At 39.6% G+C, this 23,135-nt stretch overlaps 1 protein-coding gene across 16 annotated transcripts in view; it reads right to left on the reverse strand.

The window, feature by feature from the left end:
• Positions 1-641: 641 nt before the first annotated feature.
• Positions 642-23,135, reverse strand: part of GPHN (gephyrin) — a 321,466-nt gene continuing 298,972 nt past the window's right edge. For all 16 annotated transcript variants that reach the window (XM_056850804.1, XM_056850798.1, XM_056850801.1 and 13 more), the window contains 6 exons: positions 11,693-11,780; positions 10,324-10,397; positions 7,490-7,554; positions 7,082-7,185; positions 5,973-6,069; positions 642-1,639 (listed from right to left, as the gene is read on the reverse strand). In XM_056850804.1, the coding sequence (XP_056706782.1) occupies positions 1,506-1,639; positions 5,973-6,069; positions 7,082-7,185; positions 7,490-7,554; positions 10,324-10,397; positions 11,693-11,780 (562 nt within the window). In that variant the 3' untranslated portion in view covers positions 642-1,505. The remainder of the gene's footprint in view (positions 1,640-5,972; positions 6,070-7,081; positions 7,186-7,489; positions 7,555-10,323; positions 10,398-11,692; positions 11,781-23,135) is intronic.

Below are 23,135 nucleotides of genomic sequence, written 5' to 3' on the forward strand. Positions count from 1 at the left end.
ATCAGCCAGTTCATGGATAATTTAAATGCTATACTACCATAACTTTTATTAGTTTTACTTTAAATAGTAATGACATTTTAAATTGAGGACTAAGGTTTAATTGAAGCTAAAATTCAATTTCATATTTTGAAAGGCTCTTTATAGGTGAAAATAAATGTAGCTCATCTGGACATTTTGGCTGGGCTCCAAAGAATCCTGGTGCACAACCAGAAAGTGTTTATTTGTATACCACAAAAGGGCTGTTGTCTTCTCCTTTTGGCCGCATTCCCTTGTGCCATGTCAAATCCTGCTCTGAAGGGTTCTACAACCTCCAGCGATCACTCTTCTGGGTAGCGCAAAGGACTGCAGTAAGAAGGGAAGGGAAGAAAAGCCCTGTGGGAGTCAATGCCCAGCTCTTTGATCGACTTATTAATATTTGTCAGGGCCACACATTGACTAGAAATGTATCTAGGAACTCTTGTCTAAAATTATGGAGAAGGGCCACACTATAGTTGTTCAGAAGACACTAAAATCCCTTCATTAGTACTCTTTTTGCTCCAATATAATTCTGCTCATTTAATTCTTGAATCAAAAAATTCCCCCCAAGTAGAAAGCAATATTCCTTCACCTTATCAAATAACAAGGCTAATCACTCATTTTTTAAATAATGATCAAGGATTTTTTTTATTCATTTAAGTTTCAGTATCATTACAGAAAATGTTATGGTACAGAGTTGTTTAACATTAGTTTTATCTCTTTGCTCATTTAATTTGCACACGAATGCTGGTAACACTAATATCTGTACAAGATCAGTCTTTGATTTTTTTTTAGATTTTAATTCTGTACATTTTTAAATGTATTGGTTAAAAAGGCTGTCAGCACTTAAGGAAGCAATTTTTGTTGTTTGTTTAAACAAAAGGTATCCAGTTACTGCCCAAGAGTACTGAGCTGGGTGGCTGCTGGGATGACAGAAATCCCTGAACGCGCAGCAAGGGGGGAAAACCTCGGGGCTTGATCGGGTTCCCAATGCAGCCACTCTGCTTTTGGCACTGTGCACATCAACACGAGATACAAGATAAAGAACAAGCAGAAGCTCTCTGTGAAGCAGTTATGAAGCATACTAATAAGGGAAATCCAAGTGTTGTCTACGCTAGTATAAATAAGCAGACAGCCTTGTTTTAAGAGCATAAGTAGTTGTATCTTAAAGATGAGAAAAAACACAAGTTCTGCAGGCACCTACCGCTGTCTACTAAAAGCTACCGCTATCAGAACTAGCATTGAACACACAAAGCAATTGCGAGAAAGGAAAAAGTTGCTTTGATATAATCAGAATAGATTTCTTTAAGATTTGTTTTTAAAGTTTTTTTTAAAAGGTATTTATTTAAATCCATTTGAAATATAGTTCAAGGTGTTGACTATACTGATCAACTTTTATCCAAATCAGAAAAACTAGCTGTGCCGTTGCATATTACAGGATACAGTCAATGATATGTGGACATGCATCAAAACTTCTCTTGCTGATGACATCATAGCCTTCCAATGACCATGACGTCAACCACCTCTCCCTTATGAAGTTCCACATACTGCTCTGTCTTTGGAGGTAGCATCAACAGTCCATTGGCACTGCGCATACTCATCAGACGACTGCTCATCTGATTCCCTACAGGGATACAAAACAGTCTGGTTAGCTGGGCAAATGCCTCACACTGGTGCAGTGTACAGAGCAATTTCCAAAAATGAATCCTAGGTTCAGAAAAGCAGGGACAAATTTATTTATTTAATTTAAACATTTATACTTCACCTTCACTTGTGTTTCAAGGTGGCTTCAAGTTGTTTGAAAATAAAATGCAGCAGTCCAGGAAGTAAATTTCTCTGTACTGAATTTCAATTTGTTTGAAAATTGTTTGGAAATAAAATGCAGCAGTCCAAGAAGTAAATTTCTCTGTACTGAATTTCAATTTGGGTGGAGCACAATTAAAAACCCACAAATGCAGTTATCCATCCATATTTATTTTACATAGGAGTAACCTTAGTAATTAATCCATATCATACATATGGCAGTCTCAGAAGCTGAAAAATACCATATTTTTTGCTCCATAAGACGCACTTTTTTCCTCCTCAAAAGTGAGGGGAAATGTCTGTGCGTCTTATGGAGTGAATGTGCACACAGAGCCGGCTGGGCGTGCTGGGAGGCGGGCGGGGAAAGCCGGCTCCCGCTGTTCCAGCGCGCCCAGCCGGCTCTGGGCGCCCCGCCCGCCTCCCAGCCGGCTGTTGGGGCTCACAGAGCCGGCTTGCGTTGTTCCAGCGCGCCCCGCCCGCCTCCCAGCTGGGAGGCGGGGGGGGGGGGCGCCCAGAGCCAGCTGGGCGCACTGGAACGACACGAGCAGGCTCTGTGTGCCCCGCCCGCCTCCCAGCTGGGAGGCGGGCAGGGCGCCCAGAGCCAGCTTGCGTCGTTCCAGCGCAAACCGGCTTTCCCCGCCCCGACGGCCAGCTGGGGGGGGGGGCGTCTTATGGTCAGGTGCGTCTAATGGAGCGAAAAATACGGCAGATGTGGTCCAAGGTCTTTTCACAATGTTTTAATAAACTCCTCCGGATAGTTCTATTAAGTAAGCCTCCTAGGATACCCTCAAAAAACCTGGATAGTCTTTTGGTTTATTTCTGGAATCAATATGAAATGTTGTTTTTGAGTAAACCTTGAGTCCAAACTGTTGCTTATGCTGTTTTCCCCATACTGGTTATTAGAGCTTGTAGCTTTTTTCACTTTGCGCAGTGCAGACACGTTGTGCTCTAATGTTTCCATTCCATTTTCAATTAGGGGCATTACTTTTTATAAGGAAGAAAGGGAACAAGAGCCCTTGTAATGCTACCCACCTGCTAGTTTCAATCCTGCATGACAATTCTTCAGATGTTCAAATGAGCCTCCTATAAAGGGGTTAGTTTTTCTTCTACTCCCTTCTTTTGTTCCCTAAAGGAAATGTTTACTCAAACAATGGATGGGGACAGTGAACATATTTCAAAGAAGACTGTTGAATAGGGAGGGGGTGACTTGCAGTATTTGGGGCATTTTTTTTTCTTTTTTAAGGCCTTCTTGAATGTGTTTGTGAAAGAGAAGGAAAGCATCCTTCAAAGAATAAAGCATATTTAAAAACTCATTATAATTACCTAGGCAAGGTGTGGTGGTGGAAGAGGGATTCTCTCTTTACAAGTAGCACAGGCACTGTACAATAGTTACACACCTACTACATACACTCACCATGAAGAATAGCTCTATAGTGTAAGTAAGGATCACCATTTGCCAAAATATATTATATACAAGTCCAAACAAAACACAGTATGTCACTGAAAAAGGAAGGAGCATCTCCGCTCCTAAAATGGACATAGCAATTGTCAGATCTATGGCCCATTGTTGTAGGTACTGGTGGCAATATTATCCAGTAAGCTAAAGAATGGGGTCCCAGCCTAATGTATTTAGATTTTGTCATTATCTGATAATAATAATTATTTTTTTGTATTCCAGACTTTAATTCCCCCTGGAATATAATGCACATGCAGGTCATGCATATTTGAAGAATAGGAAACGGTAGATAGTTTCTATGGACTTTCCTGGATTTCGTCTTTGCTGTTGTCCCAAAGAATAAAATATTGTGTATCATTAATGTCAAGGCAGTTCTCTCAAGTGCAATAATTTATAGTCAAGAAGAATGAGTTCAAACTGACGTGCTTTCATGATCCTGGGCCTCAGGCTGAAGAATGTAGGACTCAAGGAATCCTCTCTTCCACAGAGGCCTAAGTAATTTGTGTAAATTTTCCAATAGGCCTACAGTTCCCAAGCACCCTCCAAGCCTTACGATTGGGCTGGGGAAAAATGGAGGGAAAAGCAGAAGCCAACCACTGGTGAGGAGGTAGAGCCTGGAGAGAAACCATATAAAGTCCTGCACTAGGGTTGCCAGGCCAAGCCTGGCAACCAGGGAGAGGGCTGAGGGCAGGGAATGGGAAAGGGGGGGGGGGAAAGAGATGTACTTCCAGAGTGATGTAGTGTAGCTCTAGGAATCACTGGAAACTGTGGTAAAACAGAGTTTCTTGCGATTCCTAGAGCTACCATATGTCACTTCTAAGTTTTCTCCAAACGTGAAGTCATGATGTAGCCAATGTTTCTGTTTTTTTCCTTTAAAAAAATCATCCTGCCCCCGCTCAGAGCAGCAGTGGGCAAACGAGGCTGCCAGCAGGAGGCCTCCCATCATAGTGGAAGTCCTTGCCTGCACAGAGATGGGAAGGGTTCACTCCTTGAAGCTAAGCAACAGTGATGCTGCTCTTGGAGGGAGTTGATCCCTTGCCCCATAGTGGGGTGAGTCTGTCCTTCTTGGAACAGCTATTGAAATACAGTAAGGACTAAGTAAGGTAGTTCCATCAGAGAGGTTTGTTGATTTCTGGCCAGCTTCTTTCTTTGTGAGTCTTGCCCTTTTTATAACCCTTCTCCTATTACTTGTTATAGCATTTGTTTAAAAAACCTTCCCCCCGCCCCTACCTACTTCATGCTTCAAATTCAGCCATATATCAGACATACCCTGATTAAAAAGGGGGTTGCCTGGGGGGCAGGGAGGGTGCTCTGGGCCCTCTCTAGTAAAGCCCTAGAACCAGAGTGGCAGCAGCAGTCGGTTAAGGCCCTTGCCTGCTCCAGGCCTGAAAGGGATAGGAGGAAGGAGGTGTGTGGGGGGGAGGGAGATACCCCTGGAAGGGATGTCCTGTCTGTGGCAAACCTGCATGGCCTCACTCCTTACTGCAACATGTGCAGTGAAGGCAATGAGATAGAAAATGGACAGCCTGTCTTGCAAGAGCAGGCTGAAGCAACTAGGGTTCTTTATTTTAAAAAACACACACATGGAAAGTGGAAACATGCTCCTAAAGCTCATTAAGTGTAAAAGGATGGAATGTTTATTTGAGCATTTAGAGCACGAGGGTCTCCTTAGTAAATTTACGGTGGAGATCTGAATAGCATTTCCTTCATACTAAAGGGATTCCAAAAAGTAATCAGCCTAAAGATCCACGAAAACATTCCAAAAACTAGTTGGCAAATGCAAATGTTACACTGGTATTCACATTTGCAGGAATGACATACTGCTTTGACTACTAAAAAGCTAGATGTCTAAGGTTTTAAATTATTACAAGTGTAAAATACTGAAATAGCCATTACAGATAAGTCATAGAAGTAAACAACCTGTCTGATTTCTAAACAGTATTGGCTAAATATGTGAAGGATGAATTAAGATTTTTATTTTCTTTGCTTGGGACCTGTTGCGATTAATGAAAGGTGGCTTTGTCCTAAGGACTTGGGTCCTTTTCTCTTTTTACTCAAGCATCTCAAATGGAGATGACAGGAAGCTGTACACATCAGCTATAGTGACAAGATTTTTTTTCTTTTGGAATATTCATTGAATGGGTTTTGCTTCATACACAGATTCTATTAAGTGTCATTCTCTGTAAATAACACTTGTCACAAAGTAGTCACAGATTTAATCAATCACATTTAAAATGTGCTACACAAAACCATGCTTGATTGAAGCAAGATGATTGTCAAGTCAATTGAATGCCCATTGTCAACTTACTTCTGCCTGATTCCCACTAAATAGCAGTTGCAAAAAGGGATTCTGAATTGGAAAAACAGCACAGCCTAAGCTGTCATATAAAAATCTAAGGGAAAAAACCCTGTCACTTAAATGAATATTTTTTTCTATAGTCCAAAGTAAGTGGGTTTTCTAATGTTTTTAAATGAAGAACCAGAGAAAGAGGAAGCACAAATGACTTATGTTTTGCTTTATCCAAAGTTACTGAAATGAACAAACTCCATAACGGAAAGGAGGTAGGGGAAGGACACGTATACATCTCACTTTCTGTTTCAAACGTTTCATGCTAATTATGATGACGTGGAAGTCACTTGTGTTTCCTCTTTCTTGTTATGTTCCACAGAGAGGGAGAGAGAGAGATCTGTAGCTAACCTGTACTTTGTGCCCAAGGCAGTGGTTCTTGGTGATGCCAAGTCAGTATGCACCGATGGTATTCTGGACGAGGGTCCAATTTCACATCACATGATAACTGAAGAACATACACAGAAATAAAATATAATGTAATTTCCTTCATACTATTTATTTATTTCTCATCAAGACTCAAGGTAGACAGATTACACAGTGTAAAATCAATGAATCAATAAGATGAAACATCTAATATAGAAACCTAAAACAAAGAACAGACTATTGACACAACACATTATACAATACAGAAAATTATTACAAACAATGCAGTAAGAGCAAGATAATACATACAGCAAACAGATAATATGTACTAGACACAGTAGCATAGACCCGTTCCCTTTATTGAAGCACATTTCTTAATCACTCCATTATAATGTGGTCCTGTTATCTTTATAAAAATGCCCTCCTGCACATTTTTGTTTTATGCAGTTTGCAGAATGATAGAAGCATAGGGGCCTTCCTGACCTCCTCAGGCTATTCCACAACAAAGATTAAAAGGACTCTGGACAGTAATGACCTTAAATATCTACTAAAACATCTCAAAACCTAGCCAACACTGCAAAATGTCATGCTGGAATCAGCTCAGGTTTACAGGAAAGGCATACTGCTTTGAGTACTAAAAAGCTACAGAAGTAAACATGATCACACCTAATAAAAATGTATACTCTTCTCACAGAATATCCACAGTCTCTCTTTTCTATCCCACTTGTATGGCTTAACTAGATAATATGCTGGGAGATCCAGATCTTTCCAGCATTTTTAAAGGCCAATAGCAGCTGCATGAGGCCCTGATTTTGATTGAAAGCACAAAACAGTGGAAGGAGTCCAACCACATGTAATTACATAAAGCAACCTCCATCCATACTGGGGCTGAAGGAGGAGAAAAGGCAGGCACAATCAACATCAGGCAATACAACCCTTGCCAGACTGCTGCTTATTTCATGGATGATATGGTAAAAAACTGGGATTTTAGGCCAAAGATATTTCTGTGGCTTACAGGAGATTTCTCTAATACTTCAAAACCCATGATTAGATGGAGCAGCTCAGAGGCCCATCCTACATTTAAAAACACTTACCCTGGCTTTTATAATAGTGGGCCGAGGGTCCAGGATTCCCTGCATTTTCCTCAGTGCTGGGACAACAAAGAGATTGCAGGTAACAACAGCTGACACAGGATTCCCTGGAGATCAAGAAACAATAGCAGTGTACAGATGAACAATTCTGATTTATTTATGGAATGATAAAGAAAATTGTTACGCTGCTATAGCAGCTTTCGAGATTACCCCACTGTGTAAGGCACAGAAGACATTCTTTATCTATGTCACTAGACCACTAGGAAGATATAACAGTACACAGCATCCAAAGTTAAATTAACAAGGAGCTTTACATTTTCATACTCAAGTTCTGTGGGATTTCCAGGTTGTTTTATACTTTTTTGTGCATCTCTCAATGACAGTTGTATTTCTCATTTTAGCAAGAATTACCTGGGAGTGCAAAGATTATTTTTCTTATTCCATCAGTATCCATAGTTGCAAAAGTTGTTGGCAAGCTAGGAAGAAAAAAAAATTGTTAAAACTATGGAACAATCTTTAATTAAGCTTTGGAGTTCTATTGAAATATATAGCTATTTACATTTGCTATATATTCTATTTTTTGCTAACTTCTGTACCCTTGGAATTACTGTCAAGTCTAACATTATATTGCTATATGATTGGAGCCTGACCATAATAGCCTCCAAAGGCACTTGTTTGCCGAATAATCCAAAACATTTGGTTTCTAATACATGATTCCAAGAACGTCTACTCAGAAGTACACCACATTGAAACAATGAGACCTACTCCCTAGGATTTTTATTTATATGTCAGCCATTTGGAACGTAATATTCCAATGGTTAAGAACCTTCTAAGTCAGAGGTTCCCAAACTGTGCTCAGTGAAACATCTCCTAGTGCTCAATGAAGAGATTGGAAAGAAAAATACTACTGATATTTGGTTTAGTATATAGGTGCTAGGTGACAATTAGTGCTCCATGACAAATTTCTCTCCTGAAAAGTGCTCCATGACTCAAAAAGTTTGGGAACCTCTGTTCTAAGCATTTTAACCCTTTCAAACATTTACATCTTTTAATTAAGGATGAGCAGATTTCCTCAGTTCGGAAGTTCTACTTTGATTTGAGTTATTGGTCTGGTTGCTGAGTGAAGCTAACAAAGGAGATTTTTGAGAAGAAGACCATGTCAAAGGACCTTGAAGCTAAAGTCCTGTTTAAGGAGCAGGCTGGGCAAGACAAAATGAAAAGGCTATATTTTGAGTCTTCACACACCTCAGGGTATCACTGCCACCAGTCCTCTTACTGGTGTCTTACTATCCGGTCAGCCAGGGACCAAGCCTCCCAGGTCTGAGAACAAGAAAGTCAACCCTGTAAGGTAGGATGCTTTCAAGGTGAGTTCTAGAAAACAATTACTGGGGTAGCTGTAGCCAATAAGGGCTAAAGTACTGGATTCAGATTGAAGCCCCCAAACCTAAGAACACCACAAATGATATGTAAAGTGCAGGAACACACCATAAAAGAGCAGTGAATAGTGAGGATAAAATAATAAAGTGATATATCTAAGCTAAGCACATTTACAAGCAGTGGTTCAAGATCCAGATGTTACCCAGCAAGATTGAGTCCTATGGGGTCTCAAAGTCCAAAATCTAAGACAAGAGGTCTGGTCAACATGGCCCATCCAGAATCAAGAAGTGCACTAAAGTTAGATGTAATCCAGACAAAGGGTGAAACTAGAATGAAAGATCTTTCCTTTATACTGAATGACCCGCGTGGCTTGATTCTAGTTCACCAATCAAATGTATAGCAAACGATGTAACTTTACCAATCAGGTTTACTGCTAACCAGGTGACTCAACCAATCAGATGAGTTTGCCAGTTAAACCAGATACTCTTGCAGATGCATCGGGTCCAGTTAAGCAAACACCTTTTCCCACCCATGAGCTTGGGCACTAAGGAGATGGAATGTATCCTCCTAGATTCTTGTGGCCTTGTGTGGCCTTGAAACAGCCAGGCCTAATGATCCCACCGGCACCTGGGTTGCCTCCCATCTCCCTTATCTAACTCTCTGAAGCCACAAACAGCTTGACCTAAGTTCTCAGAGAGAGAGAAGATTCCATGATTTTTAGCTAGGCCTCACGAACCAGTATTTGAATTTAGTAAGAAACTGCTATCAAGAACTGCACCAAGTTCTTGATAGACCATATTATAATATTTTTTTGTAATGAGCACCCCAATCCTGAAGGGGGGGTATATCCCTGGCGGCTGGGAGCGGCACAGCTGCGCTGCCTCCTGGCCTCCGAAAAGGTATTTTAAAGAATTAAAAAGGCAAAAGGGGGGGGAAATCCCCCATTGCCTTCAATGGGGTTGCACCACCAAAAATGCAACACCGCAGAGAGAGAAGGCATTCCCGGGGCCAAAGGGGTTAGGGAGCTGCCTAATGGCAGCTCCACCCGCAGGACCCACCCCCCTCAATGGTGCGGGCTTCTCCTTCCACAGTGGCTGAGCTGGTGGTGGGGGCCAGCGGAGCTCCGTGGCTCTTGGACCCATGTTTGCCCTTGCACTGGCATAGGTGCCACATAATAAAGTGGCACCTACGCCAGCACAGGGCGATGCTGGCTCCTAAAGAATTCCAGTCCTTCCCTTCAGAAATAAGCTCATAAGGTGCTAATTTTAAGAGGATTTCTAATTTTTTATCTTGTGCTAGGAATGTTCTTGCACTCTTCTCAAACCTAAAAACAAGCATTCCTTCTACATGAACCCTTTTCTATTGACAAACATTTAAAACATATTTTTGGTTTTCAAAAGGTTACTTTTGAAGGGGCTGATCATATTTTACTCCTTTTTATGCATACATTCTGGAAAGATTACTCTGGAAGAACCCTAGATTGTGGCATTATGAATTCAGTCCTGGAATACTTCCAGGACAGTAATACAATAATACAGAATCCCAAAAACTGGATAAATTTGACAGTGGTAGATTCTGTAAGCATCTCTGCTTTTAATGTCTGGGGTCTGATTCATAGGAATGTTTGTCAAAAATGGGGCACTTTTAGATACTCAAGGATGGTCAGGAATTTAAATTAACTGGTAAACAATTTTAGTTTAATATCAGAAAGAATATTTATAATCAAAGAAATAGCTCAGCAGATTTACACCATAGCATGCTCTTTATTCCATTTTTTAGCAATATGCAACTGTAGGGAGTAATGTAAAATGACCCTAGACTGTTTTATAGTTTATCTAAGACAAACATTGACTGTAAATATTTCTTACCCTGGTTTCATGAAAACCCTGCCAAAGTGAATCTGAGCATGAAGATCAATGTCCAGCACCTGCTTAAGATAGTCCTGTTTTTAAAAAAGAAAGAGAGCTTTAAAAAGTGTTCACTATTCCCAAGAATTTCAATAAAGCCCTATCCAGTCCTAAGGGTTATATATACAGTGTCTGATGCGAGTCAACCTCTACTGGAGCTGGTGTAGCATAGTGACTAAGAGAATGAACTGTGATTCAAATCTCGCATCTGCCATGCACTCACTAAGTGGCCTTTTGCAAAGCACATTCTCAGCTCCTTGTGCAATAACAGGTTAATAGTATAGGCCTGCCTTACGAGGCTATTGTAAGGATTACTGATATCATGTACATGATGTGTTTTGAACACTAAAAGTAAGGTATATAATTATCAACATCACTTAATGATAGGTAAAAGTATCCATAAACTATTTGTGATAACTGTGCCACACTATTAAATCTAAGAGACACACTTCTGCACAGACCTTTCAAAAGGACTGCTGAAACAGTGGCCCATTTTATCCCCTGTGAAATACTCATACAAATAATTAAGTCCAGCAGTCTGTTCACACAATGGCCAACCAGGTACCTCTAGGAAGCCCACAAACAAGATGACTGCAGCGGCATAATCCTGCCTGTGTTCCAAAACACCTAATATAATAGGCATGCTCCTCTGACCCTGGAGAGAATAGGTATGCATCATGACTAGTACCCATTTTTACTAGTAGCCATGAATACCCCTTTCCTCCATGAACATGTCCACTCCCCTCTTAAAGCCTTTCAAGTTGGCAGCCATCACCACATCCTGGGGCAGGGAATTCCACAATTTAACTATGCGTTGTGTGAAGAAATACTTCCTTTTATCTGTTTTGAAACTCTCACCCTCCAGCTTCAGCAGATGACCCCACTTTGTAGTATTATGAGAGAGGGAGAAAAGCCTCTCCCTGTCTGCTCTGAAATATGAAAGCCAATCTCCAACCGAATGGAATGGGATGGGGATTGAGAAGAGCTTTGCAGCAGGTGAGACAGCCCCACTTGGAAAAACACAACATCTTAGCCTCAGTGACACAGTGTTTCCAGGAACCTAACAACACCAACTCACTGCTTAGACTTGTGTTTAATGAAGTGGATTCTTGCCATGAAAACTTCTGCTGTAATGAATTTGTTACTACTTAATGTGCTACAAGACTCCTTATTCAACACAAAACTGAAAAAAAAAATCAATGTGTTGGTGAGCCAATTCAGAACTGATCCCAATCCGCCCTCAGTAGAATTAGCGCTTTTCATTCCCATCTCAGGCTTGTCCTTGCTGCACGCCTCCCCATTTCAACCCAACATAGTTTTGTGCACATACCTTTTCCCCCATGGACACCCCCCCTGATGTGATGATGACATCAGCACGGCTGATTCCTTCATTCAAGGCATTAAGTAAATCATCTGGGCTGCAAAAATAAAAGCAATCAGATTAATGATCATGTGTTTTGTAAGAAAAAAAATACATATCTGCTAAAAATTCAAATGTAACTCTTCCGCTTCGTAAAATAGCTCTAAGTAGACAAAACATATTGTTCAAGAATAAGACTGACAAGAAATTATACTAGTGAAGTTTTTTTTTTTTTGTAAATAAGAAATATTAATGTAGTGCATTGGGGAATCTCTTTAGTATGTAGCATGCTTGTCCAGACTGGCTAGGAATATAGCAACATAGGTATTTCATATATCACATTACAAGAATTTTAGACTGATGGACTACTGGATAAGGTTATTCTCAACAATTCATTACAAACAACAAAAGTTAACAAATTGCTTGAGCATTTTGGGTTGTATCCAACCTCCCTACACTGCTTAGGATGGCGCATGTCATTCACGCAAGACATGACCCACTGATGAAAGAGCCTTCTCCATCAGCAGGGCATACCTTGTGCCAACAGAACATGGCACCCTGAGCTGAGTGGAAGGATCAACTTTAAAGTCATGCAAGATGAGAAGAAAAGAGGAGGGCTGGCATTACCAAACATTAAGTTATATCATCAAGAGGCAGGACTATCTTGGATTGCCGATTGGATGAGAGACCCAAATCAAAAAATGCTGAAGATAGTAAAGGGAACATGGGATCATGGTTTCCACTATTATTTATGGAAAGCAAAAAAATCAGAGTTCTTTACACAGAAACACATTATTAAAGACGGACTGATGAAGACCTAGATCAGGAACAAAAACAGATTAAGTCCCTTACCATCTCTAATCATGTCTCCTACAGATACATATTTAAGTAAGGGAGAGAGAAAATGCACAGTTTTTATAAGATATCAGGACATGTTAAATGAACAAGAGGAAATAAAATCTTGGGATGAAGTGACGCGGAGCAAAAAAGTAGACTGGCTAATTTACAATCAAATGATCATGAAAATACGACAAGACTGTTATCAATAGACTAAACTAAAAAAGAATACAGAATTTGAAAATCTAATCAGTAAAGAGACAGAACATATCTTGGGAAAAATTTACATACTATTGCTCAAACTTGAAACAGAACAAGAGCAAGTTAAAGTATGCATGATTAAATGGATGGAAAATTTTAAGAAGGAGATAATGCAGCAATGGGAAAGACTATGGACTAGGTCAATTAAATTCACTGCCAGTAATAATTTGTGAGAAAACTGGTACAAACAACTTTTCAGATGGTACATCACACCAATGGATATTAAAAAGATAGACAAAACATATGGCTGCTGCTGCTGGAAAGGCAAAGACAAAGACGGAACCTACTTTCATCTGTGGTGGACTTGTAAAAAAGTTAAGAAATTTTGGATACAGATTCATCAAGAAATGCAAAAGATTTTGAAAATCAAATTTCCAATGAATCCAGAAATTATGTTACTGGGGATGGCACCAGAGAATCTGGAAAATAATCATAGAGAACCTTTTGGATATCTGACGACTGCAGCAAGGATAGTACTGGCAGCATCATGGAAACAAGAGACTGTTCCGGATTTAGAAAAGTGGCAACAAAAATTGAAGAATACACGGTGATGGCCAGATTAACTAACATCTTGAAAGAAAGAATGATTGAAGACTCATTAAAGAAATGGGAATGTTATTTTGAATATGCTAACTGGAAACTAGATTTTTTTAAAATAGAGATAGAAAATAATAGTCACATATCTTGAATAAGTAGTAAATAAAGATAAATTTCTTGAGTATAAACACAGTTAAGTTCAGCAATGTTTAAGTAAATATCATAACAACAGAACAATGTTAATGTAAACTGATATCCTGAAGTAAGCACAAAATGTATGAATGGAAGTGTTTGTATATGTTTGTTTGTTATCCTTTGCTTTTGAAAATGTTAATAAAATATCTTTAAAAAGATTAAATTTGCATTGTCTTCCTGATCATGTGGGTACTTGGTGGGTTCTCATTTATATTCCAATGGGACTCCAAGCTACAGTTGGCAGGCTTGGCTGTCCAGGGGATATTTGACTTAAAATATTCCTCTGTCTTTGGTAGCTAATACATTAAACATACATGTATAACTCCTGCTAATAGCAACACCAATGGTCCAGGGACTCCTAGTAGAACAGCAAAACAGGATGGTTCACAGATAAAGATAGGGTTTCTCCATATTTAGGGCACCCCAAAAGTATGCAGAGAAATATTTAAAGGACCTCCCACAAACCAGCCTGACAAGCACTCAATACTCAGTAAATTCAATTTACTGCCATTGAAGAGCCGCTGTTGATGGCAGTGGTGCATATCTTGCAGAGGGGGGAGGGGGAGAGGAAATGGCCTCTGAGAGCCTCTGTAGATTTTAGTATCTTAGAGGGAGAGATTTGAGGGATAATAATAAATTAAGAGCATAACCAACATTAATTCCTGCTTTCTAACCACTCTAAGGTGCAATACATTTTAAGATCCATGATCACTTTTTTAGACTAAAACATTCAGGCAGTGGGATTCATTAGGGTCATGGGAAGAGTATTTAAACACTAGTCTGGAATACATAATAAATTATGGCAAGTGGGAATCTTGCAGGAAATCACACAAGAAAGTGAAGATAAGGTGATATATGAAATCCTGAACTAACACAGTTAACTTTACTGAACTTACTTAAATTAAAAACATGGTAGAGTGGTTAGAGTGGCAGACTAGGATCCAAGTTCAAATCCTACACAGCCATGAAGGTTGCTGGGTGATCCTGGACCACACACTGATTCTCAGCCAATGTACCTTGCAGGGTTATTGTGAGATAAAATACAGAAGGGGGAGAATGATGTATGCTGCCCTGAGCTCCTTGGAGGAAGGGCAGGATAAAAACATAATAGAGAAAGAATGGATAAAAATATATGGATATAGGTTTAGTATGAAGGATATTCGAACATGCATGAGGACAACAAGCAGAATGAGATTGTAAAATCTGATTTGGCTTTAAAATCCACTCCAAATTAAATTCTTCCCACCTTTATTAGGGTTTGGCCCTGTAGGTTTGGGATGAAATGAGCCATCAATACTATAGGACAATTGGGTAGAAAGGCAGGCATAAATGAAATAAATAAATATATTACAGCATTAGATTGTTCAGGTTCAGGCTGGCAAGCAAAGAGATACTTACCCAGCCCTCAAACTCAGCCATGTCAAACTATAGGGTATCAGAGGATTTCCTAGTTATTTATTCACCCTTCTCCCAGTGATTTTCTGTAAGCCTTCAAATTGTCATAATGTATTATGTTGTATTCCAGACAAAAGGATCCATAAAAATCTGCTGTGTGTTGAAAAAATGTTCACCCAATACTTTCCCACAAATGTTCCCTTCTTCTACAGCAACCAAACTGCACAAATTATTTTTCAAAAGTTCACAAACATCTCATCTCAGTGTGTGTGAAGATTGTGGGAACACAGAAAGTTCTACCAAGGGCTCATACAGGGGATTCTCAAGGTGGCACTGGATCCTGAATTAAAGAAGGAAGCAGAGAGCTCCTTTGTAACATGTTGTAGCTTTGTCCAGTCTAGGTGAGTGGGCTAGCAGTGGCCTTTCCACAACAGACATTATTTTTCCACTAGTATCCACCATTAGGGATATGCACTTTGAAAAAAATCAGTATTTTTGGGATCCGGATATAAGTGGGCAAATAAATACCGGTATTCCCATTTATCTGGGTTCCAAATACCTGTTTAGTATTCAGATTCAGAGTTTTTTTTTTTTAATATTCCAATATTATTTGGCTCCATTATTCCGTATGGGGAATCTTTTTTGGGAGGGATGGAAGGGCTGTTTTTTAAAGCTAACAACGCCAAAATTGCAGGAGAGTTGTTGGTGCCTATCCACTAGATAATCCCCAGGAGATCCAATTCTATGAGCCCATGAACAATGTGTCCCTAGCTATCCTCCATTGTTTTCTATGGGGGAAAACGCCAAGTGTTCTCCAGGGCAAACAGTAACCAAACACTCAGGAGCAAGGAAAGCAACCATAGGCCAAAAGCCTCCCAATGAAAACAGAACCAACAAGCCCTAAGAACCAATGCAGAACAGGTAATCACAGCAGAAGCATGGGACAATGTGGCAAACCTAACAAAACAAAGGTCAAACCAGAGAATCCTTCAAGCCAAACCAATTCAACAAGGAACACTTGTTAATGCAAGCCCAACAAATGTCAAACTCCAAAACCCAAGCCAATGTAGAACCCAAGAATCCAAGCCAATGTTGAACCAGAGAATCCAATGCAATCTACAAACCCAATGAAAAGTAACTTAAGGCAAGAACACAATGTTGCAAGACCAACAAAGCCAATTTCAAAGGACAGACTCGAAGCCAAACCAACCTGGGAAGCCAATCCCAAGCTGTGGCAAGAAGCCAAACACAGTGTAAAATTAAAGAAAAATGGTCTTGGGAGCATTAAAATGCTGGCTCCCAAAATTCCTAGTTAATCTCAAATAGTGCTGGGATTTTTTGGGACCCATTTCCCAGTTTCCCAAAAACTGCTCAGACACCCAAATATATCCAGAAAACACGATAAGGAAATAATGACTGGAAATATCTTTTTAAACTGATGCCAAATACTGCCAGTAGAGTTACCACCCAAACTTCACCTCAAGTGAAATGTAAAGCAGATGTGGGGGTTTTCTTGTGCGCCAGAGTATCACAATCTTTCGACAAAAGTCAAGAATTTTTATTTAATAAGCACCATTTCTCAGTGGGAGGTGGGGGAGGGGGTTGGTCCACACACATCTAGGATCAGTGCTTTTTTTGTATGTATGTATATATATATATATATATATATATATATATATATATATATATATATATATATATATATATATATATATATATATATATATATATATATATATATTAAAAAACCTAACTGCCAGTCCTAATATCTAACATTGCATTCCTCCAGGTCAGGCTCAGAATGGCTAATAACAAAATTGCAGGAAATTAAAACCATATACTACATATAATAAATATTTAATCCCTCACATTTTGCCCATTTCGGCTAGACTTCTACTCAGTAAGCCTTCCTCTGTCTTTTATGGCTTCCTTGATGCCACTCATTAACCATGCTGGCCTGTTCATGGCTTGCTTATATCCTGCCTAACTCAGTTGTATATTAAGCTTCTGTCACTGTGGTTTTAAATAACCACCAAACATCACAAACCTCCTGGCTTTCCCTTCCAATTTTCTTTTAATTAACCTCATCATCTTTGAGGGGTTCCCTAGCGGTTAAACCACTTTTACTTCCTGCATCAGATCCCAGGTACCATTCATGATCAAATGAGCACCTCTCCTCTAGCTGGCTCCATGACTAGCTATTCTAAAGCACAGTCATTTATTAGGTCTAGAAATGTCGTTTCTTTGTTATGATTTGAGCAGATATTTGCCAGTGAATGTGAGGGTTGTTGAAGTATCCTATTATTACAATACTGATCATCCCCAGAGTTTTGGTAAAAGGGGTGATAATATTCTCTAAGCACTTGTTAGTTTATAGGCCTGAAATTTCCACCCACACTGATTCTACAGAAGAATTTGTTCACCCAATGTGTTCTAATTTGTAAGTATCCCTTTTTGGTGGTAGAGAGTAACACTACTCTCAATATAGCTTTTCCTATTCTTCCTGTAGAGTTTATATCCAGATATGACTGTATCCTACTGATTCTTCCCATTCTATAGGGTTTCAGATATGACTGCTTCATGTATGCCTTCTTATGGTATTGATGCACTCCAGTTCTCCCTCTTCTAGTATTTGTATATAAACACTGATACCACCCCATCCACCTTTAAACGTCCTTGCTGTGAACATTTCCCCCCTCTGACTTTGTCTCCTCTGCTGGTGGCATTTGCTACTGAACACTGAAGCCACAATATCTACCTAGGGTTGCCAACCTCAAGATGGGGCCTGGCAATCTCTTAGAATTACAGAAGATCTCCAGAATACAGGGCCTGAATCAGTTCCCATTGAGAAAATGACTGCCTTGGAGGCTGGACTATATGGCTATACCCGCCTGAGATCCCTCTCCTTCCCCGGCTCCGCCCCCAAATGTTCAGGAATTTCCCAACCTGGAGTTGGCAACCCTAACTGTACCCCTTCTTTAAGACAATCTGACAAATATTGATGCATTTTCCCAAAGTAGAGGCTCTTACCCTCCTGTCAGCTTTCCCCCTTGGGTCACCTTAAAAGCTGTTCTGCAAATGTTTTAATGTCTGGCGCCAATAGACTGGTTCCATTTCACTTCAAATGAAACACATCCTATTCGTACAGGTCTCAGCCTGTCCCATAATGTTGCCCAGTTTCTAATAAATCTGAACTGCTTGTCACATCACCATTCTCTCATCCATGCACTGAGATTCCTCAGCTCAGTTTGTCTACCAGCTCCGCACATGGAACATGCAGTCTTCTGAGAAAGTTACAGTGGAGATTCTGGACATAAATACCCTCCTTAAATTTAGCTTCCTCCGGCGTACATTTTCCAATGTTTTTAGTGTCAATATGCCATGATCACCACTCCTCCCCTGCTCCACCTAACAATCTATCTGTACAGGACATGATATCCACAACCTTCACATCAGGTAGGCAAGTCATTGTGTAGTCATCACTTCGGTCACACACCCATTTCTCTCTGTTTGATTGGCTTTTGTGGGAAGAGGAAACTTAAGTATATGAGCCTTTGCTATGATCCAGCAGGGCTCTTTTTTGTATTTATAAGCTGATCCTGCAAGGTTCCATGTGCCTCTACTAGCTACTAGTAAAAGGGAATTGCCTCTTCTTCTGGATTCCAGAACAGATGGAAGGGGTTCAAAATATTGTCGAAGGCTTTCACGGTCAGAGTTCATTGGTTCTTGTGGGTTATCCGGGCTGTGTAACAGTGGTCTTGGTATTTTCTTTCCTGACGTTTCACCAGCAGCTGTGGCAGGCATCTTCAGAGGAGTAACACTGAAGGACAGTGTCTCCAAAAAGTATCAAAGGTAATGTGCTAATCATTGTCCTGTAAGTATCAAGATAATGTGCTAATGAGGGTGTGGTATGTTAATATGGAACCATTGTATCCTGAAGTGATCTGTTAACGTGTGGAATCCAAAGCTAATCTGCATGGCTGTTGTTGACTGTAGTCTTTGTTAGTCTGGAGGTTTTCAGGACAGGAAGCCATATTAACATACCACACCCTCATTAGCACATTATCTTGATACTTACAGGACAATGATTAGCACATTACCTTTGATACTTTTTGCAGGACAATGATTCAGCTCAACCCAACGCCTTTCTGACTATATATTACTCTTCCTACACACTTGACACTGAGAGACACTGTCCTTCAGTGTTACTCCTCTGAAGATGCCTGCCACAGCTGCTGGCAAAACGTCAGGAAAGAAAATACCAAGACCACGGTTACACAGCCCGGATAACCCACAAGAACCAACAGATGGAAGGGGATGCAAATAAATATGGTAGTCATTAGTAAGGTAATTTGTGAGGCAAAGGCTGAGTTCGTATTAAATTTTCCTCATGTAGCTATTGATAAGTAAAGAAAACTGCCCTGATGAAATGGAACAATTAGGTGAGATAATCCATTAAATATTTGCTGTCCCTCAAATATGAGAACTCTCCCTACATAACCTTCAACCATCAAGTTTCACAAAGCAAAACTAGTAATTATACAGCAAAACAAAACACAATTCTTGTGACAGATAAAAGAATAACATATTACTAACACTGATTTTTGCTATCATCCTGGATTTTTTTGGCTCAATCCATCTATGTAAAATAGAACTGCTAAGAATGTTTGCTCTGTTAAAAAATGCTGTTTATGGAACTGTGCATGTTACTAATGAAACACAGGACCAAGTTTTCCCTGGGTAATTAGAATTCCTCACAGTTAGCATATCGGCATAGTGAAGAAGATATGCACAGATATTTCTGACACTGAACTCAATGTGCTATGCCTGTAGCCAGAATACTTCTGAATATATTGTGACTTCTGTCACCTCTGCCAATCAAACAATATAACATTAATTGCATTAATTTACTTTCCTACCTTAACCTGTAGATAAATTACCTTGCAAAACACAATGAAATAATTTTGTAAATTAGCAGCATTACAAACAAGCCATATACATTCAAATAATACCATATCCTGATACAGAACATCACCACAGAAATACTAATAGATTCTTTCAGACTGTAAAAGTCTTATGCACCTTCTTGGAAAAGTCTTATGCACTTTCCTACCATTGGACATTTTTGCTTTTGCAGAAACTAGATATATTAAAAAGTGAAACTGTCCTTTAGGTTATGAGGTTGATAGTAGCACTCGGAACTCTGCTATCTTTTGGTATGTCTTTCTCTATCAGTCACTTTTTAAGAGAGAATGCTACAAAACTGCTTAAGTTTTAAGAGAGAATGCTACAAACCTATCTCTTACCTGCTAGGGTTGCTAGAATGTACCAAGGAGTCAATGATGTATGTTGGTTCTGAGGGGAACTGCTTACTGGTTTTATACATATATGGTGAAAAATGGATTAGAGCTGAAAAATATTGGAAGATGGTAACTATAATGTTGACAAGAGGATTAGGGGTAAATGTTGTAATTAAACCAGAAATATACTTGTTAAATTACGTAGTTTTAATCCCAAGGAAGCTCTGGGAAATTGCTCTGTATACTATTTCTGCTGCTAGATGAACTTTGAAAACAAAAGAAAATTTCAATAAAAAGGGAATTGGTGGGAAAAGTCTTTTACTTGTATGTTAAACTCTCATTATCCTCTTTTTATTTCAACACCCCAAAGTATTTTTTAAATGTCAGCTTTTTCTGCAAACCTGGGGGACCCCTGAAATTTGCAGAAACATCAGTTTAGAGTCAGTGTGGCCCCGATCCATGGATTTAGATATCCCCAGATGGGGGACATAGTTGAGAAATAGATATATGGGGTGGTGGTGGTGGAGAGAAACAGCCGTCTGGAAAACTACATCAGCAACGCACATTCTGCTTGCATAACCTATTTTACTAGGTTGAAGGTCTCACTGAAGTAATAAATTTGTATCTGAGCTGCACTATGTCAGACTGCAGTCGGGGCTCACATGATTGAATGATATTCCATACAAAAATTCTCTTACTTAGAAAGTAAGATGTCAGGGAAAAGGCCCAACAAGCATCCTGATATATTAGTTTTCTATGAGAAGGGAAATGTTTAAAAGTATTCAACCATGTTACCTGCATTCTGAAGTCATACAGTCCAGACAGGTTTACCACCTTAGAAAAAACTAGGAGCATAACAGTACAGTTAAAATGAAACGTTTCAAATGTCTTTGTTCAATAAGCAAATGGATATCTAAGGGGACTACTTTAACAGAAACAGAGTTTTACTTGACCTTCATTTTAATGGCTCTCTGCTAGATTACTCATTTTTGCTGATACAAGTTCTTGATCCCTTATGAAAAAATTTCTGTAACTTGTTCATTAAAAACAGTAACCATCTCTGTTAACCTTCTCATTTTATCTTCATACTGAAATACGCAGTTAATATGAAGTGGAAATTAAGCAACATGGCACGGCAAGATTGAACGTATGGGACTGAATTATCACAGCAATGTTCCAGCTCTATTCTCTATAGATCAGGGCTCTCCTGGATCACTGGGAGTGTCCTCTCCTCTATTAATCATCTTACTCAGCTGAATCTCTCAATCACTAGCAAGTATTTTTCACTGTACTTATTATATTATTTGAAAACTAAAGTTGCTTTTACAATGTAATACATCAGCCTAAACTCTTCCAAGCAAAAGTTTCAGCTATCAAGTGAGATGCTGGACATTTTTAAGCTAGAGCGAGAAATCCCCACAATTATACCGTTATCAATGGGTATCCTGAAAAGAATAGCATGGGTGTCTACAATCTGTTTCAAAATACGACACCCTGTGAGGTATAAAATTAAGAAGCTGCTTATAATGGAGTCCCACGGGGCAGAGTGGTAAGCTGCAGTACTGCAGTCAAAAAGTTCTGCTCACGACCTGAGTTTGATCCTGACGGAAGTCAGTTTCAGGTAGCCAGCTCAAGGTTGACTCAGCCTTCCATCCTTCCCAGGTTGGTAAAATGAGTACCCAGCTTGCTGGGGGTAAAGTGTAGACGACTGGGGAAGGCAATGGCAAACCACCCCGTAAACATAGTCTGCCTAGTAAACGGCGTGATGTGATGTCACCCCATGGGTCAGTAATGACCCAGTGCTTGCACAGGGGACTGACTACCTTTACCTTTTTATATTGGAAATATAGGTTAAAAGGTAAAGGTAGTCTAATGAATATCTACTAGTACTTATAATTCTGGATCCAGGATTTGGGAAGAACACTTTCATTACTGATTTTTGGGTAGGACAGTACTAGTTCAGGATTAAAATCTTTTTTTTTCCAAGTTCCAGAATTTTGGGATTATAATTTTCAGTTGGGGAACCAATTTGAGGGTCTGGTGTAACTGTCTAAAAGATAATGACTCCTAATTTGCACAGAACATAGTTCTCCCTCTAATGATTCCATAAATTAAAGCAGAAGGTACAAAGGGGTTTGATTTTACAGATTAGGTTGCCCTCAGAGCACTTCTCTTCACTGTTTCTTATGGATAGACAATGGCTGTGGCCCAGCAGGATAACATTTTTTTAAAATCCTGGCTTCATCTTTTTTTTTTTTTTACATACTCCTACAGTGACTAACATTTTTTTTACCCTTTTCACAGAAGACACTGCATTTGCCATCTTTCCCTGTTGTGGTCCATTATCTTCTTCCACAAACTAAGGAAGGCTTCCTTTGCAAAAAAAGCTCCCCTGTCACGTTAAATTAAATAATAATAATAATAGTGTGTGTGTGTGATTGCATGTGATGAATCAACCATACAAATGCTATGAAATACATGTCTTCATGCTGGGTGTCCACTGTAGAGATACCTTAATTACTACTACTATTTAAGGAGATTCTGTTGGGTGGGGTCTCTCATTCTTCAGAAAATGTCATTGGCTTAGAGCAGCAGCTGCTGGCCTTAAACATTCCTTCTCTGGGTCTTGCCTCCAATGATGATTGGCTGGGAGCATTCCTCATCTCTTACGAGGATCCAATTGGAAGGGAGAAATGCCATTGCCCAGGAAATCAGGAGAATCAAAGAAACCATGGTAAGCACGCAAACAAGAAAAACACCTTGGTTTTTTAAATCACAGTGGGTAGCCGTGTTAGTCTGTTTGCAGTAGTCAAAAAGGGCAAGAGTCCAGTAGCACCTTAAAGACTAACAAAAATATTTTCTGGTAGGGTATGAGCTTTCGTGAGCCA

This window comes from Euleptes europaea, chromosome 6 (assembly GCF_029931775.1).
Source record: "Euleptes europaea isolate rEulEur1 chromosome 6, rEulEur1.hap1, whole genome shotgun sequence".
NCBI classification, from domain to species: Eukaryota; Metazoa; Chordata; class Lepidosauria; order Squamata; family Sphaerodactylidae; genus Euleptes; species Euleptes europaea.